Consider the following 16,177-nt stretch of genomic DNA (forward strand, 5'->3'; position numbering starts at 1 on the left):
TGAGAGAGAGAGAGCACACACGCATGAGTTGGGGAGGGGCAGAGAGCGAGGGAGACACAGAATCTGAAGCAGGCTCCAGGCTCTGAGCTGTCAGCATAGAGCCTGACATGGGGCCCGAACCCATGAACCATAAGGTCATGACCTGAGCCAAAGTTGGACACTTAACCGACTGAGCGACACAGGTACCACCAAAGCCCTATCTTTAGTATGGCTGAGGCTTTTAGTAAGCTGGAATCTGGCTGTGCTTTTTAGTTTCATTCACTATTCATATTTGTTTTGGTTTCCAACAGGCCGTATTCATTTTGGGATCCAAGATGTGAGGAGCCAGTACCACAGAGAGGCCCCACGGGGCATTTGACAGGATAAAATGGAGACAGATGTCAACCAAGCCCAGTGGTGTTTTGTTTTTAAGGGAGTAACTAATAGTAATAACAGCTAAGATTTCCATAGAGCTTATTTGCATCAGCCCTGTACTATGCACTTTACATGTGAACATTATCCTATTTAAATCCTCACAACTCTAAGAGGTACACACTAATTTTGATCTACATTTTACAGGTGAAGATGCTAAGGACCCAGCTACCAGACAGGTGGTGGTCAGGGTATGAACTGTTTGTCTGATCTCAGTCCCTGCTTCTAACTGCCACATAGACTGCATTCGTCAGGGCTGTGGTTTCAGAGAGAAGTCTGCATCTTTACTCTTCTGTCAGCTCCAGAGGGAACCCTGAGTGAGCACTGGGAGAAAGGCCATGGCTGGGAGAATGGAGAAATGGGAATCCCAGTTTTGCAAGGCCAAGCTGGAAGGTGGCTTTTCCCAGGGTGCTTCTCAGTACCAAAGTGCTAAGTACCTTGAGCCTTCTTTTAAAGTGTATTTCTAGGGGCGCCTGGGTGGCTCAGTTGGTTAAGCATCCGACTTCAGCTCAGGTCTGATTTCACTGTTTGTGGGTTCAAGCCCTGCATTGGGTTCTGTGCTGACAGCTCAGAGCCTGGAGCCCGCTTCAGATTCTGTGTCTCCCTCTCTCTCTGACCATCCCCCGCTCACAACGTGTCTCTCTCTCTCAAAAATAAATAAACATTTAAAAAATTCTAAAAATAAAAAAATTTTTTTAAATAATAAAATAAATGTATTTCTATTCATTCACCATTCCCCATATCTAAAAGGATATAAGGGGGGCCTGGGTGGCTCAGTCGGTTGAGTGTCCAAATCTTGATCTCGGCTCAGGTCATAATCCCAGGGTCATGGGATCAAGCCCTGTGTTGGGCTCCATGCTCAGTGTGGAGCCTGCTTGAGATACTCTCTCTCCATTTGCTCCTCCCCTGATTGCGCACACACTCTCTAAAATAAAATTTTAAAAAGTCATAAAAAACTAAAAGGATTTAAGGTAGTTTATTATGGTAGAAAAAAATACAACATGAAGAAAGAAAAAAAAAAAAGAATGGACCTTTAAATATTCAATGGCTAACATAAAATCATGAGCAGCAATTGTCACAGATCACCGTGTTCATTAAATTGAAATAAACCAGTGGCTCAAGACCAGCATAACTAATGCCACTATTAAGATTGGGAAAATATTTTATCCTGAAAGCAAAGTGGCACAGTACAACGTGATAAGCAGCGCCCTCACATCTGCAAATATATGCCTAAATATCAGGCAGCAGAACAGTGTGGCTGAGCACAGAGACGCTAGAGCCAGACTTCCTGGGTTCCACCACTTTCCAGCTAGGTAATCCAGGGAAAGTTATCTAAACTGTGCCTCAGTCTCTTCCTTTAGAAATGGGGACTAGGGAAACATGGAGGATTAAATGAGATAATGGATATAAAGCAGCGTCTGGCATGCATACAGCCCTGTGCCTGTGTGTCCTAAAGTTACCATCAGCCTGGCTTGAAACGTAGCAGATACTTCCCACCATAGGACCCTTGTACCCACTGCATCCTCTGCCTGGCACACTCTTCCCCCATCACACATGTGGCTCACTCCTAACCCTCCTTCAAGTCTTTGCTCTAATGTCACTTTCTCAGTGAGTTTCCAAACAACACTATTTAAAATAAACTGAGATGTTTTCCCTATTCTTCTCCCACAAACTTAGTAGCCTTTATCTCCTGCCCCAGTTCATTTTTGTCCTTCTTCTGAACATTCCTCATGCTCAAATAACCAATCACATTATTTCCTCTGTTTTTTGTCTATTTTCCTCCACTAAATGAAGGCAGGTTTCTGTTTAATTCACTGCTCCATTCCCAGCATCTAGAACAGAGCATGGCAGAGTTAACTTCCAATAAACACGTGTTGAATAAAATCAGTGAACAAATTAATCACTGTACAGTCAATTGCATGATCCCTATGAAACACCTGTAACGGTCAGTCAGTCAAAAAGTGAACCTGTAAGTTGTCTGGACTTTTCAATCATCTCATAATAATTTGAGAAAGAGTTTGAAAGTCTTATGAATTTTTTTGATAACAGAGGTAATTCCACTGAGATTTTAGGTGACATGTACTGTTTTATACTCTTCGGTGAGTTCAGAATTAGTGATTAAGAGTCACTTTCAGCAGGGGCGCAGCTAGATAGAAAAGTCAAAACATGGAGTAAGAATAAAGCATTACTGGAATCAAATCATCATCACTCTGTCAGTTCTTAATGGAGCCAGTCCAAATAAATCATAGGTGTTATCATCCAGTTCTCTCCTGACAGCAAAGCAAGGACAGGGAAGCCAGTTATTAATGAGAACATCTTATTTTATGCATCAAAGGAACTCCATGCTTCCTAACATAAAGGCAAGTGTTAAATGTGCAGAACTTGGGGAGAGACACCAGGACACGTGGGGCTCTTGCTTAGTACTAACAGTTACGTGCCTGCACAAGCCTCAGTGGTGAGCAACCATCTTTTTAGTCAGCGAAAGGCAATCTAGCAGAACGGAAAACATGCCACAAAAAGAGCAACAGAGGTCAATGAGGTGAGTCAGGCTCCAGGTGGAGCTGGGAAACTCTCCCAGTCCCAAAGGCAGATTGACCTGTGTCATCCATTTGTGGTGAAATGCCAACATCAAAGCAGCTGACATTACTATACACGACTTTTAGGCCAAACAAAAAGCTTTGGGTAGCTCTTGGCTTTCCCATGGTTGAAGTATGAGAGCTAAGAATATTTCTATGATAAATGAGATTTCTTTATAAGGTATTTTAGGGAAAAAAAAAAAAAGTTGAATGGACTAAAGCTGCATTCTGAGCATCCTACTGTTAACCTTATCTTTCTTCGTGTAAATTGTGGCCTGAGCACAGACCTCACTGAGGTTCCCAACATGAGAAAGAAATGTGTGGCATAAATTGATGGCTGTGAATGAGCCTGTGCCTCAAGGCCCATAAAGCCATCCCATGCCCTCAGCTCACACCAGCCCAGCCACTTTCCACTTGGGTCTCTAGTCTTCTGATTCTTAATTAAATTCAACCCCATCTTACTCCATTCTTTTTTTTTTTTTTTTTTTTTTTTAAGTGTTATTCTTTTCTCACAGCTAAGCAATAGGTTCCTTAAAGGACAAGGGCTATGCTTTACAATTCTTCTCTTGCACCCATAAGACTGGGCACCACTGAATTGACATATAACATTGTGTAAGTTTAAGGTGTACAACACGTTGAGTTGATACACTTATATACTGTGATTACTAAGGTAGCATTAATTAACACCTCCATCACTTTTCTTTTTAAAAAATCAACTCAGTTTCACTGACTTTTTTCTATTATTTTTCTAGTCTTTATTTATTTCTGCTGTTCTTTGTTATTTCCCCTCTTCTGCTAACTTTGGGCTTGGTTTATTCTTTTTTGTAGTTGCTTATGGTGTGAAATCAGATAAAGATATTTCTTTTTTCTTTTTGGGGTGGGTATTTTCTGCTTTTTTTATTTTATTTTTTTAAATTTTTATCCAAATTAGTTAGCATATAGTGCAGCAATGATTTCATTAGTAGATTCCTTAATGCCCCTTACCCATTTAGCCCATCCCCCCTCCCACAACCCTCCAGCAACCCCCAGTTTGTTCTCCATATTTACGAGTCTCTTATGTTTTGTCCCCCTCCATTTTTATATGATTTTTGTTTCCTTTCCCTTATGTTCATCTGTTTTGTCTCTTAAAGTACTCACATGAGTGAAGACATATGATTGTTGTCTTTCTCTAATTTCACTTAACACAATACCCTCCAGTTCCATCCACGTAGTTGCCAATGGCAAGATTTCATTCTTTTTAATTAACAAGTAATACTCCATTGTGTATATATACCACATCTTCTTTATCCATTCATCCATCGATGGACATTTGGGCTCTTTCCATACTTTGGCTATTGTTGATAGTGCTGCTATAAACATGGGGATGCATGTGTCCCTTCAAAACAGCATACCTGTATCCCATGGATAAATGCCTAATAGCTCAATTGCTGGGTTGTAGGGTAGTTCTATTTTTAATTTTTTGAGGAACCTCCATACTGTTTTCCAGAGTGGCTGTACCAGCTTGCATTCCCAAAATCTTTTTTCTTAATGTAGGTCTTTATTGTTATAAACTTCCCTCTTAGAACTACTTTTACTGCATCCCATAAGGTTTGGTATGTTGTGTTTCCATTTTTGTTTAAAGATATATATTTTTTAATTTTGCTTTTGATTTCTTAGACCCATTGCTTGTTCACAAGCATGTTGATTTCCATATGTTTGTTAATTTTCCATCTTTCCTCCTTTTATTATTGATTTCTACTTTCATATTATTGTGGTCAGGAAAGATACTTAAGATTTCAATATTCTTAAATTTGCTAAGATTTGTTTTGTGACTTATCACATAATCCATCCTGGAGAATGTTTCATGTGCACTTGAGAAGAATGTGTATTGCACTTCTGTTGGGTGAAACATTCTGTATATGTCTGTTAGATCCATTTGGTCTAAGGTATAGTTCAAGTCTGGAGTTTCCTTACTGATTTTCTGTCTATATCCATTGTTGAAAGGGTACTAAAGTCCCCTACTATTAATTGTATCATTTTGTCTATTTCTGCCTTCAGATCTCTATTTGCTTACTGTATTTAGGTGCTCCAGTGATGAGGACATAAATAATTGTAATAACATGTTGATGAATTGACCTATTTTCATTATATAATGACCTTCTTTGTTTCTTGTTACCATTTTTGGCTTAAAGTCTATTTTGTCTGATAGAGGTATAGCTACTCCTGCCCTCTTTTGGTTTCCACTTGCACAGAATATCTCTTTCCATGTCTTCACTTGAAGCCTATGTGTGTTCTGAAAGTGGAAAGTCTCTTGTAGGTAGCATATAGTTGGGTATTGTTATGTTATCCACTCAGCCACTCTCTGTCTTTTGACTGGTGGATTCAATTCACCTACATTTAGAATAATTAATGGTAGGTAAGAACTTACTAATGTCACCTTATTTATTGCTTTCTGGCTGTTTTGTACTTCCACTGTTCCTTTTTTCCTTTCTTTCTGCCTGCCTTTGTGAATTGATTTTCTGCGGTATTTGCTGATTCTCCTCTTTATCTTTTGTGAATCTACTACAGGTTTTTGCTTTGTGGTTAGCAAGATGTGTGTACATAAGACATCTCGTAACTAAAACTGTCCATTTTAAACTTATAGCAACTTAACTTCAATTACACATAGTAGAAGGTCCACCTTTCTACCCCTCCCATTTTTGATGTTACAATTTACTTCTTTTTATATTGTGTATTAACAAATTATACTAACTATACTTATTTCTAGTTCTCTTGTCCTTTGATCTTATACTAAAGTGGTTAACACACCACCACTACAGTATTAGTCTGAATTTGACCATATGCTTAGCTTTACCAGTGTGTTGTCTATTTTCATGTTACTAATTAGATCCTTTCACTTTAGCTGGAAGAACGCCTTTTGGCATTTTTTATAAGGCAGGTCTAGTGGGGATTAACTTCTTCAGCTTTTGTTTGTCTGTGAAAGTCTTTATCTCTCCTTTTCTGAATTTTTTTTTTTTTTTTAATGTTTATTCACTTTTGAGAGACACAGCACGAGCAGGGAAGGGGCAGAGAGGGAGATACAAAAACCAAAGCAGGTTGCAGGCTCTGAGCTATTAGCACAGAGCCTGATGTGGGACTCAAACTCACCAGCCCTGAGGTCATGACCTGAGCTGAAGTCAGACACTTAACTGACTGAGTCACCCAGGTACCCTTCTGAATTCTTGATTGACAAGTTTTGTTCTCTCACCACTTTGAATATATCATACCACTCTCTCCAGGCCTGTAAGGTTTATGCTAAGAAATGCAATCACAGTGTGGGGCATTGAGGCAGTGGGGATACCTATGGGCCAATTGAGGGAATCCACTAGCAAAGAGTCCTTAGTGGTTCATGGGCAATCTTCTTGGCGGAATCTGTGACACAGTAGGATCCACATCTCTTTCATGCTCTCCAAGAGTTCAGACTGTTGCTCTTCCAAGTTTTCCTGCCCCCCTCAGTCATGGAGCTCATGACTCAGTACTCTGGATGGAGAAGAGAGAAATGAGACTCTTTGGCAGTGTCCCACACAGCTGAGGAAGCCAGATGCTCACCCACACATTCCTTTTCCTCTATAGGAGAGATCAAAGGCCAAGAAGATTTCTCTTGGCCCTAAGCTGTGTTGCCTTGGGGTAGAAGTGATACAGATAAAATCAAACTGTTCCTCTCACCCCTTCCAATGCATCCAAACTCATGCTTTTTTTGTTTCTATGGTGTGCTGGAACTTCTCCACTGGAAACCTGGCTCTTTCGTTTGTGGGTGACTGTTGAAGACTGTTTTATGGGGGCTCTTGGACTGCAGCCCAAAAGGGGCTAGAGCCAGTTCACAGTCCACAGCTGGGACCAACATCTATATGCCTATTACGTGATGTATGGATGGGCAAAGACTCCTCCCAGATCCTGTGGCATGTGGTACTGGATCCCACAGCTTCTACAAAGGCACTCTGATGCATGCTACATTGTTGTTGTTGGGAGAAGGACACAAACTATGGGCATCTTATTCAGCCATAAAGCTGACATCACCCTCCCAACAGCCCAGCCCTTATCTCTCAGCAAGCTGAGAAATTCAAGAACAGAAAATTATTGACATCTTACCTCTTTACCGCAAAACTCTTGGATACATCAACCAGCTCTTAACCTCCAGCTCCATTCCTACCTTTCAGCTTCATCTCTGTCCAATATTGCCTCTAAACTTTGAACTCTAGTTTTCTAAACTAAAACAGCCCCCTGTTTTCTATCCTATGCTTGCCCTTTGGATTTGAAATGGAGTTGGCTTCTTGGATTTGATACCCTCCTTACTCTCTGGCTCCATCCACCCAGAGTTTTTACTCCAGGATGTCAAGCCTAGGCTCCCAGGATCCAATCTGTCATTATCCACTGCTACGGAGCTTATCTAGAGTTCCCTTTGGGGAGAGCAGGCAAGAGTAGATGATGATTGGTCATGTCACAATTATCATAAACACAGTCAGAAGGGGAGGGTACAATTCTGCTCACTGTCTGCTGCTTCTACCACCAGCATCAGAAACACATGTCCATGTCCTGGATGAGTGAGAAGGAACAGTCTGGCTTAGCTCACCACCACCAGAAGCAACAATTGATTTATCAGGGACAACAAGGTATGAAAATAGAGAAGACTACCCAACTATAAGCTCCCTGTAAGGGAATCATATGTGCATCTTATTCATAACTGCTTCTTCATGGCAGGCTGGTGTATAACATGTTAGTAGGTTTTGATAAATGTGTTGAAATAATTAGACACTATGTGTTAAGAATTCCACTACAAGTATGGATAAAGTACTACGGGCACACAGCACTGTATGGTATAGTTTGTATATATGTATGTAATTTATTATGTTCATATTGGGAGCCTATAGGAAAAGAAAGTGACATTTGAGCTGGGCTTTGAAATATGAAGTATTTCAAAGAAACTTATAACAAGAATGAGACTGACCATATTAGGACTCTATGAGGAAAAGCCCCAGCCTGACAACAGAGTCAGGTTCAGGGCTGCTAGTGCCTCTCTGGTAGACAGCAAATTGTGAACAAGTAGTCTCTATCACACAGAGTCCAGTATATACTCGAGATGTCCTAGAAGAACCCTGGGGTCATATATTGGGAGCACAAGGTTTATGACAATTGCAACTCTCCCCCAAAGTTGACTAACGATCCGTGCAGCTCAGCCTGGAACATGTCTGACACTGATCAGTTTTAAGGTTCCCTCAGCTGTTTCGGGGCTATTCTGCAGGCCCTGGGGATCTAAGCCAGATGAGAATTCTGGTTCCTCAGAGAGGGCCTGGAACCATTTGAGCCATTAGAGCATGGCTGGCTCTCTGTGGTCACTCCAAGAAGATACCTCCTATGGCAATTTCCTCAGCTCCTCAGACCACCAGAAATAGAGCCTCCCTGAAGACCTAGGCTGGTCTGTACATACGGATGTAGACATAAACTAGGGGATACCTTTTTACCTGCAGTACCTATAAAATCAGTAGGATATAGGTTGGGACCCAGATACTGATGCCCATATGAGAAGAAACAGTCCATGACCAGTAAAAATGTGGTGTATTAAAGCCAGAAAGTTATCTCTCTTGACTAGTTAGAAAATAGTAACTCTACAGAGTAAGAAGCCAGTTATACATAATTAAAGAGGAAGTGAGACCCCAAGCAGCTAACCTGAAGACCCTAGGAAAGTACAACAGGCTGTGAATCAGGATATTCATAGATCTCCCCAAACTTCATCAGGGCCCCAGCTGCAGCACTGCTACTTGCTGTTTGTCTGTGGACAAATCACATTTCTGTTAATTAAATAAGTATTATCCATTTAAAAAAATAAAATCTTTTTTTTTTTCTTTTTTTTTTAAAGGAGGGGTTTCTGGCTGGTTTAGTCTGTAGAGAATGCTGACTCTTAATCTTGGGGTTGTGACTTCAAGCCCCATGTTAGGTGTAGAGATTACTTAGAAAAATAAAATCTTGGGGCGCCTGGGTGGCTCAGTCAGTTGGGCGTCCGACTTTGGCTCAGGTCATGATCTCGCGGTCCGTGAGTTTGAGCCCTGCATCGGGCTCTGGGCTGACAGCTCAGAGCCTGGAGCCTGTTTCGGATTCTGTGTCTCCCCCTCTCTCTGACCCTCCCCTGCTCATGCTCTGTCTCTCTGTCTCTGTCTCAAAAATAAATAAATGTTAAAAAAAAATTTTTTTAAATAAAATAAAATCTTTGAAATATATAAATGTTATCAACAGTATTATCATAATAGAGGAAAGAATCCATTTGCAAAGAATAAATGAGCCTCGTTTAAATTATATTATGAACTAGGGATGACCAGGTGGCTCTGTCGGTTGAGTGTCAGACTCTTGATCTTGGTTTAGGTCTTGATCTCATGTCATGAGTTTGGGCCCCACCGTGGGCTCCATGCTGGTCACGGAGCCTACTTAAGAAGAAAAAAAAAATTATATTATGAACTAGAATTAACAACTAACAACGGTATCTTAAATAGTACAAAGTTTCAATTTCCAAGATACTTCCCCATTCATCATTATATATAATGCTTGTTATCCCTGGTGAGATGGGCCAGTGAGATACTATCAGAGAGGCTAACATGGACCTCCCACTGTTTCACAGCAAAGCAGGAGTCAAGCCCAAGAAGACTAATTCCCAGTCCCATGGTTTCTTAATCCTGATTGTGTGGCCACCAAGAAAACCACTGTGATCCACTCATTTTACTTAGCCATTTCCAGATTTTATCTGCAAGGTGCTTTCCAGCTGAGTTTCCCTGGTGACAAATTTCTATAGCTAACTGCTCAGTACTCAAAGCACCTAACACCTTAATACCTACTACATACTTTATGAAAATGTTTAGTGGTAGCATTTGGAACAAATAATCATCTTTCTTCTCTTTATGATGTGTGTTTCCTTTTGTATGTAGTAAGAGGAATATAAAACAAATGAACTTTACATCAGGCTTGTCTGAAATCACAACTTGGTAAGTGTATGTTAAGGTTGGTAAGACATGCTGTTAGGGAGTTCTGAGGAACAATTCATCACAATAGAGACTTTTAGAAAATTCCATATATTGCCTTATTTTAAAATCTGAATTCAGGGGGCGCCTGGGTGGCGCAGTCGGTTAAGCGTCCGACTTCAGCCAGGTCACGATCTCGCGGTCCGTGAGTTCGAGCCCCGCGTCGGGCTCTGGGCTGATGGCTCGGAGCCTGGAGCCTGTTTCCGATTCTGTGTCTCCCTCTCTCTCTGCCCCTCCCCCGTTCATGCTCTGTCTCTCTCTGTCCCAAAAATAAATAAACGTTGAAAAAAAAAAAAATTTTAAAATCTGAATTCAGGAATCAGGAAGGATGCCAGCGAGGTCTTTAATTTGTTTGCCACTGTATGCAAAGTGCCCAGTGCCCAACCCTGAGCAAGCAGGCACTCCCTCAGTGCGTGCCCACTGGTCTCCAGTGTTTCCTGGGCCGGTCCCACCCACTGTACCTCACCTCAGGTCACCAGCATACTTACCATTATCTCCAGACATGATATGTGCCCCCTTCGCCACCCGGTGTTCCGTTTGCAGCTTTGTCTTGTCCAACTTCCAGCTCTGGTTTCTGTTATCAATTAGCATAAGCTTGAAAAGAAGCACTGGCCCACATGTTGGCTGGGTAATAAATTTACACCAAAATCACAGAGGAATAAATGGAAAATCCAGCAAAACAGCTTAATGAAACTTGGCAGCAAGCATGAAATAAAAATGTCCTGCTCCTCTTTTGAAATCTATTTTTTGAGGACACTTACAAGCTGCTGGTATTACTTGGAGTGCAGCCATAAGCAAAACCAAAGAACAGAGGAAAGGAGTAGGGAAGGAAAGAAGTTAGCTGGCCAGTAGGCTCTAGGTTCACGTGGTTAGTTTTGCTCAAAACTACTAAGTCACTGACCTTTGTCATTTAGTTTAATACATTAGTCTTTTAAGAGTCTCGGGTCAAAATGGGGAACTGGCCTGCGGTTGCAGCATCAAGCCAGTGGCTGGAGGGTATTTGAAAATGGTATTACAATGCTGCAGGGTTCAATAAACTGGGACTAATGCAAGATGATACAACATATGAGAATGATGATGTGAAAGAGGCCATAAGAAGGCTTCCTGAGAACCTTTATAACTACAGGATGTTTCGCATTAAGAGAGCACTGGACCTGACCATGAGGCACCAGGTCTTGCTTAAAGAGCAGTGGACAAAATATGAGGAGGATAAATTCTACCTTGAACCATATCTGAAAGAAGTTATTCGGGAAAGCGAAGAATGGGCAAATAAATAATCATGGAGTTGATATCTGTGGTTGCAGCTGCCCTCAAATATTTTTAAGAAGTTGGGTAAACCCGAAATGTACCATTTGGAACTATTTGAGCTGCAAATGTTATTACTTTAAATAAATGTCTATTGTAATTATTAAGAAAAAATACATTAGTCTTTTAAGAATATATCTAACAGTTGAACCCAAAGAAAACTCAAAGGTTTGATATGTTAATGATAGAATTTAAGAGAGTATGACACTTGAGACTTACAGGTAGGAACTTCCTTGTAAGACCTCTTATACCCTGACACTCCTTTTAGATTTAAAATACAAAGCTCAAACTTGATTGTAAGTTTTCAATAAAAGTTCTCCCAACACTCATTCTAAAAGAAAACCACAAGATTCCATCTGTCATATTCTGACTTTACCACAGTCCATTCCTCTTTGGTAATCCGTAAGCTTTTCTCTGATGCCAGACTGTGCAGACTCAAATCTCAGTTCTGCCACTTACTAGCTGAACCACTTGGAGCAAAGTACTGAACCCTTCTTTTATCACTTACTAGCTGTATAACCTCGAATGAGTGATTTAAACCTCTTCTGCCTCAGTTTCCTCATCTAAATGGAGATAATACTATTACCTACCTCACAAAGTTTTTGTTAAGGATTACATAAATTAACGTATATTAGGCACTTAGAATGATGCCTGACATGTAGTAAAAGCCGTTTGCCATTATTATTTCCTCTTTAGAATAGACATCCTGTAGGTCTGTAATCTCAACAAGAGTTGGTGATGCAAATACTAACCATAAGCCCCAGGAAGAACAGAAGATAATGAGAAAGCAATGTTAAATCACAAATTCCACATTCCATCCAGCAGTTTTAACCAGTGAGCTGCAGTTTCACTTTTTCTCCTTTGATCACCCTTTTGATCTAGAAATACAAGAAAGGTGGTGAACTTGAAAGGCAAACAGCAAGAAGGAGGAAGCGGGGGAAATAAGCTGGTGGACTTTAGACTGGACAGTCAGCTCCCTTAGTGTGGAAAGCTTCACCTGCCCCAGTGCTGCTCTGGCATGGTTCCACCTTTTCCTTCCCTACTTCCTGGCCACAGAAGCGTGGAGAAATGGAGAGAACCCTACGCTGGGACTGGCAAACTCCCAGAGCCATCAGATGTAGAAAAAAGGGCATGAATCGGAATCAGGCCGATGGCCTGTCTGTCTGTGGCTCTGTCACACACCTTTGAGTGTCCTAGGGTGGGTCACCTGAATTCTCCTGGTTTACTTCGTCTTCAGAACGAATAGAGAAAACCTATGCTAAGTACCTCATGTGAAAATAAATTGAAATAAGGCATGTGAAAGCATTATGAAAAGTATAAAGTACTATAAAAAGTTTCATTAATGACAGGATTTGAATTACTATAGCTTTCTCTAATGCTAACAGATACTATGCACAAAAAAAGGTTCTATTATCAAATTAGCTTAGCAAATGCTGGGTTAAGAAAATTCACCAGATTTCTCTACTTAGGATAGTGGTCCCGAACCCTAGATCTAATATGCCTTTGGTATAAACGTCTATCTTTGTAACACCTCCTTTACACCCTGAAACAAAATTCATAGACATATCCTACATAAACAATTTCCAAAAGGACCACCACCAACAAAATATGTATTTTAATATATAAATTCTTGAGAATAACTAAACCAAAAGACATAAGTCAGACACTTGTATGGAGAATCACGTGAATATGACAGTTCAAATGGGGCTACAAAGTTGTGCTGCATCAGTGACTCAAATACAACCAGTTGTGTTTGCTCACCATGTGCTTTTCTGAAATAGTAAATAATTCTTGGCAAGGCTCCAAACAAAATACAATCTTCCCTTGACTGACATGGTCATTCATTATACTCCTAAGACATTCAGTGTCTATTATAAAATCACTACTTTGTATTTATATGTAAAATGGAGGTAGGTCCTCAGCTTAATTATAAACAGATTTTTCAGCTATATGACAATAATGACAAGAGTAAGTCCCAGACAGCCAGAGATAATTCTTGCTTTTGTGGGACTGTCTGTGCAATGCAAGCTAGCTAGTGTCCATAACCTCTAGGCCAATCAGTATGACAATAAAACACTCCCACAAATTTATAATTTATAAAATACTCCCTAGGGGACAGTACCACTCCATTGAGAATCACTGTTACAGTCTTTAACATGACAATGTGACCTATAAAGAAGGAAACAGCAGAATATGTAACAACAGAACACTTTTTTTCTCTTGCTTAACAACAGAACACTTTTCTTTCCCAAGAAAGTCAGTCTAGGAAGACTATCGTTTCACTAATCACACTTTGGGAAATATTGGTATCGATCATTTTTTAAAAAGAAGATTCAATAGAGAAAGCCTATGAAGTAACCTGCCACAAGTGAACATCAGTAAGAAGGCTCTGGAGATATGTTTTCCAGGAAAGTCTGATGCTTGGCTGGACCTCTCAATATGTTACACACTTGGGTCCTTGGGCTTTCCAAGCAATAGTAATAGACTGGCACCAAACAGAAATTTCAGGAAAAGACTTTTATTGGGGCTTATGCTCTAGCACAAGGGAGATAGCACAAAGGAAAGGGTCCTTCAGGTTGAATTCCCAAACAAAGGCCAGGGAAAGTTTTTAAAGCGGCTAAGACAGAAAAGGAGTGCAAGCTAAGCATGTAGGGGCAGGGCGAGATACATAAAGTTGGGCGCCAGGCACAATGGGTAGCATATGCTTCCTCATGCATCTCATGTCTCATTAGCATTTTAAATCTCCACCCCGGGGTGTGATTTTTAGTATTATAAAGAGGGAAAAAATTGGTGAAAGGTTAGCACTGGGGCCCACCTAGGTATAGACTGGTTTGGTAGTCACCAGTCTTCACATAGTCAAGTCTCTCCTTTGGTAAGCATCCTGTTTCCACATTCCTGCAAGATGTACTGTCAAAGGGCATAGTGTTTGCGCCATCAAGGAACCTGGGTTTTGCAGTCAGTATAGAGGGAAGGTGAGTCCAGTCCCTGCTCTATCTCAAATGTATTGATAATACAGGAAAAAATGTCATCTCTCCAAAAACAAGAGGAGCTCATGGAAACTTTTCTAAGACACCCAGACATCACAGACACAGAGCCTGAGTTTCATTACTGCCATTCAGGATAAATGGTATGAAAGTTTAATATTTGGAGTCCAAGCTGTTGCTTGGAAGTCACTTTTATGGTGCTTGGGCATATTAATTCATAAATTTATTTCTCAAGGCTTGTAAATTTCTCTTATGTTCATTTCCCAAAAGGAAATGGGATTTCTAGCTCAGTCCAGTGAATGAGATGGATAATGATTGCTATTTTTTTTCATCATCAATTCAATATATACAATTAAAACAATGAAATATTTACTTCCATTATTTTCCCAAACTGTAGATTTTGTAAGCATTGAAAGGTATGTTTAAATTGTAGTCTACATTTTAGATTTTACTTCCCAAACCTAGCTCTAACTCATAACTTAATGACTATTAGAAAAATAAATGAAAGCCTCACTATTCAGGGCCTACTAAGGCTAAAAATGCCCCCATCTCTACCTAAAGTGGAAGAAACAGACTCCAGTAAATAATTCTAGAGCAATTAGGTAAATGCTATTAGCTATAGGACCACACAGCAAAACACCTCACCCAACCTAGAGCCTCAGAAAAAGTTTCCTGAAGACTAATTAGTAGGGAGTCAGAATTACCTCCTTAATTACATGGACAATACATTTTTAAGATTTTAAGAGAAGTGTGAGAATAATGCTTCCGATTTTATAAATACTTAGTGTGCACTGGTGCCATCTGGTGGACATTAACTAAAGCTAAAATTATTATTTTAAAGAATTTGGGGCTTCCCTCATTTTTTTTTTTAAAAAAGCAGAGAAATACATTTATATTACTTTGCAAAAAAATACGTCTTATAGTTTCTGTAACTTGGGGACCAATATATCAATTCACTCCTAGGTTTTCCCTATCAACCTAATTCAGGTCACTGACTACATGACCACACCTCATCTTCATCCAGATTTGTGAATGGGCTAAGTTACCACATTATAGGTAAAATAAGTACTTGACAGTGGTGTAGCAAAAGAAATTCAAATGAATTGGGCAACAAAAGAGCACAAGTTATTTCCATATTTTTATTTTTTATTTTTAATGTTTATTTTGGGAGAGAGAGAGCAAAAGAGAGAATGAGTGGGGGAGCAGCAGAGAAGACAGGGAGAGAGAGAATCTCAAGCAGGCTCTGTGATGTCAGTGCAGAGCCCGACGTGGGGCTCAAACTCAAAACCTGTGAGATCATGACCTGAGCCAAAATCAAGAAAGAGTGAGACGCTCAACTGACTGAGCCACCCAGGCACCTCTTTCCATATTTTTAAATTCATCCAAAGGTTTTTAGAGAAAAGACTTACTTAAAAAGTCTAAATTATGGGGGCACCTGGGTGGCTCAGTCAGTTGAGCATCTGGCTTTGGCTCAGGTCATGATCTCGCAGTTTGGGAGTTCAAGCCCCACATAGGGCTTCCTATCAGCATGCAGCCGGCTGCAGATTCTTGGTCTCCCTCTCTCTCTGCCCCTCCCCCACCCTTTCTCTTTCAAAAATAAATATTAAAAAAAAGTCTAAATTACGGATATCAATGGTCCTGCTAAAACAAGACCCAGAGAAGCAAACCTTAAGGAGAAAGATATTATAACTACATCAGCGTTAAATATTTCTGCTTAATGAAGGACACTGTTTGCAAATTTAACAAGTAATACAATGAGATACCTGTAATGTCTGAAACCAGCAAGGGCTATTTACACAAGACCTTTCTTTAAATCAACACAAGGCAGAAAAACCAAAGAAAGGAAAGAATATGAATAAGCACTGACCAAAAAAGAAAC

General features: G+C 40.2%; 1 protein-coding gene across 1 annotated transcript; it reads left to right on the plus strand.

The window, feature by feature from the left end:
• Positions 1-10,947: 10,947 nt before the first annotated feature.
• Positions 10,948-11,418, plus strand: LOC123611302 (cytochrome b-c1 complex subunit 7-like). Its single transcript, XM_045503096.1, has one exon. The coding sequence runs from the start codon at positions 11,056-11,058 to the stop codon at positions 11,284-11,286; it is 231 nt and encodes a 76-aa protein (XP_045359052.1). The 5' UTR covers positions 10,948-11,055; the 3' UTR covers positions 11,287-11,418.
• The last annotated feature ends 4,759 nt before the right edge of the window (positions 11,419-16,177 follow it).

This window comes from Leopardus geoffroyi, chromosome C2 (genome assembly GCF_018350155.1).
Source record: "Leopardus geoffroyi isolate Oge1 chromosome C2, O.geoffroyi_Oge1_pat1.0, whole genome shotgun sequence".
NCBI lineage: Eukaryota > Metazoa > Chordata > Mammalia > Carnivora > Felidae > Leopardus > Leopardus geoffroyi.

What these genes read in the sequence shown, in the direction of transcription:
- LOC123611302 (XM_045503096.1), top strand. Translation starts at nt 11,056, where the DNA reads ATGCAAGATGATACAACATATGAGAATGATGATGTGAAAGAGGCCATA.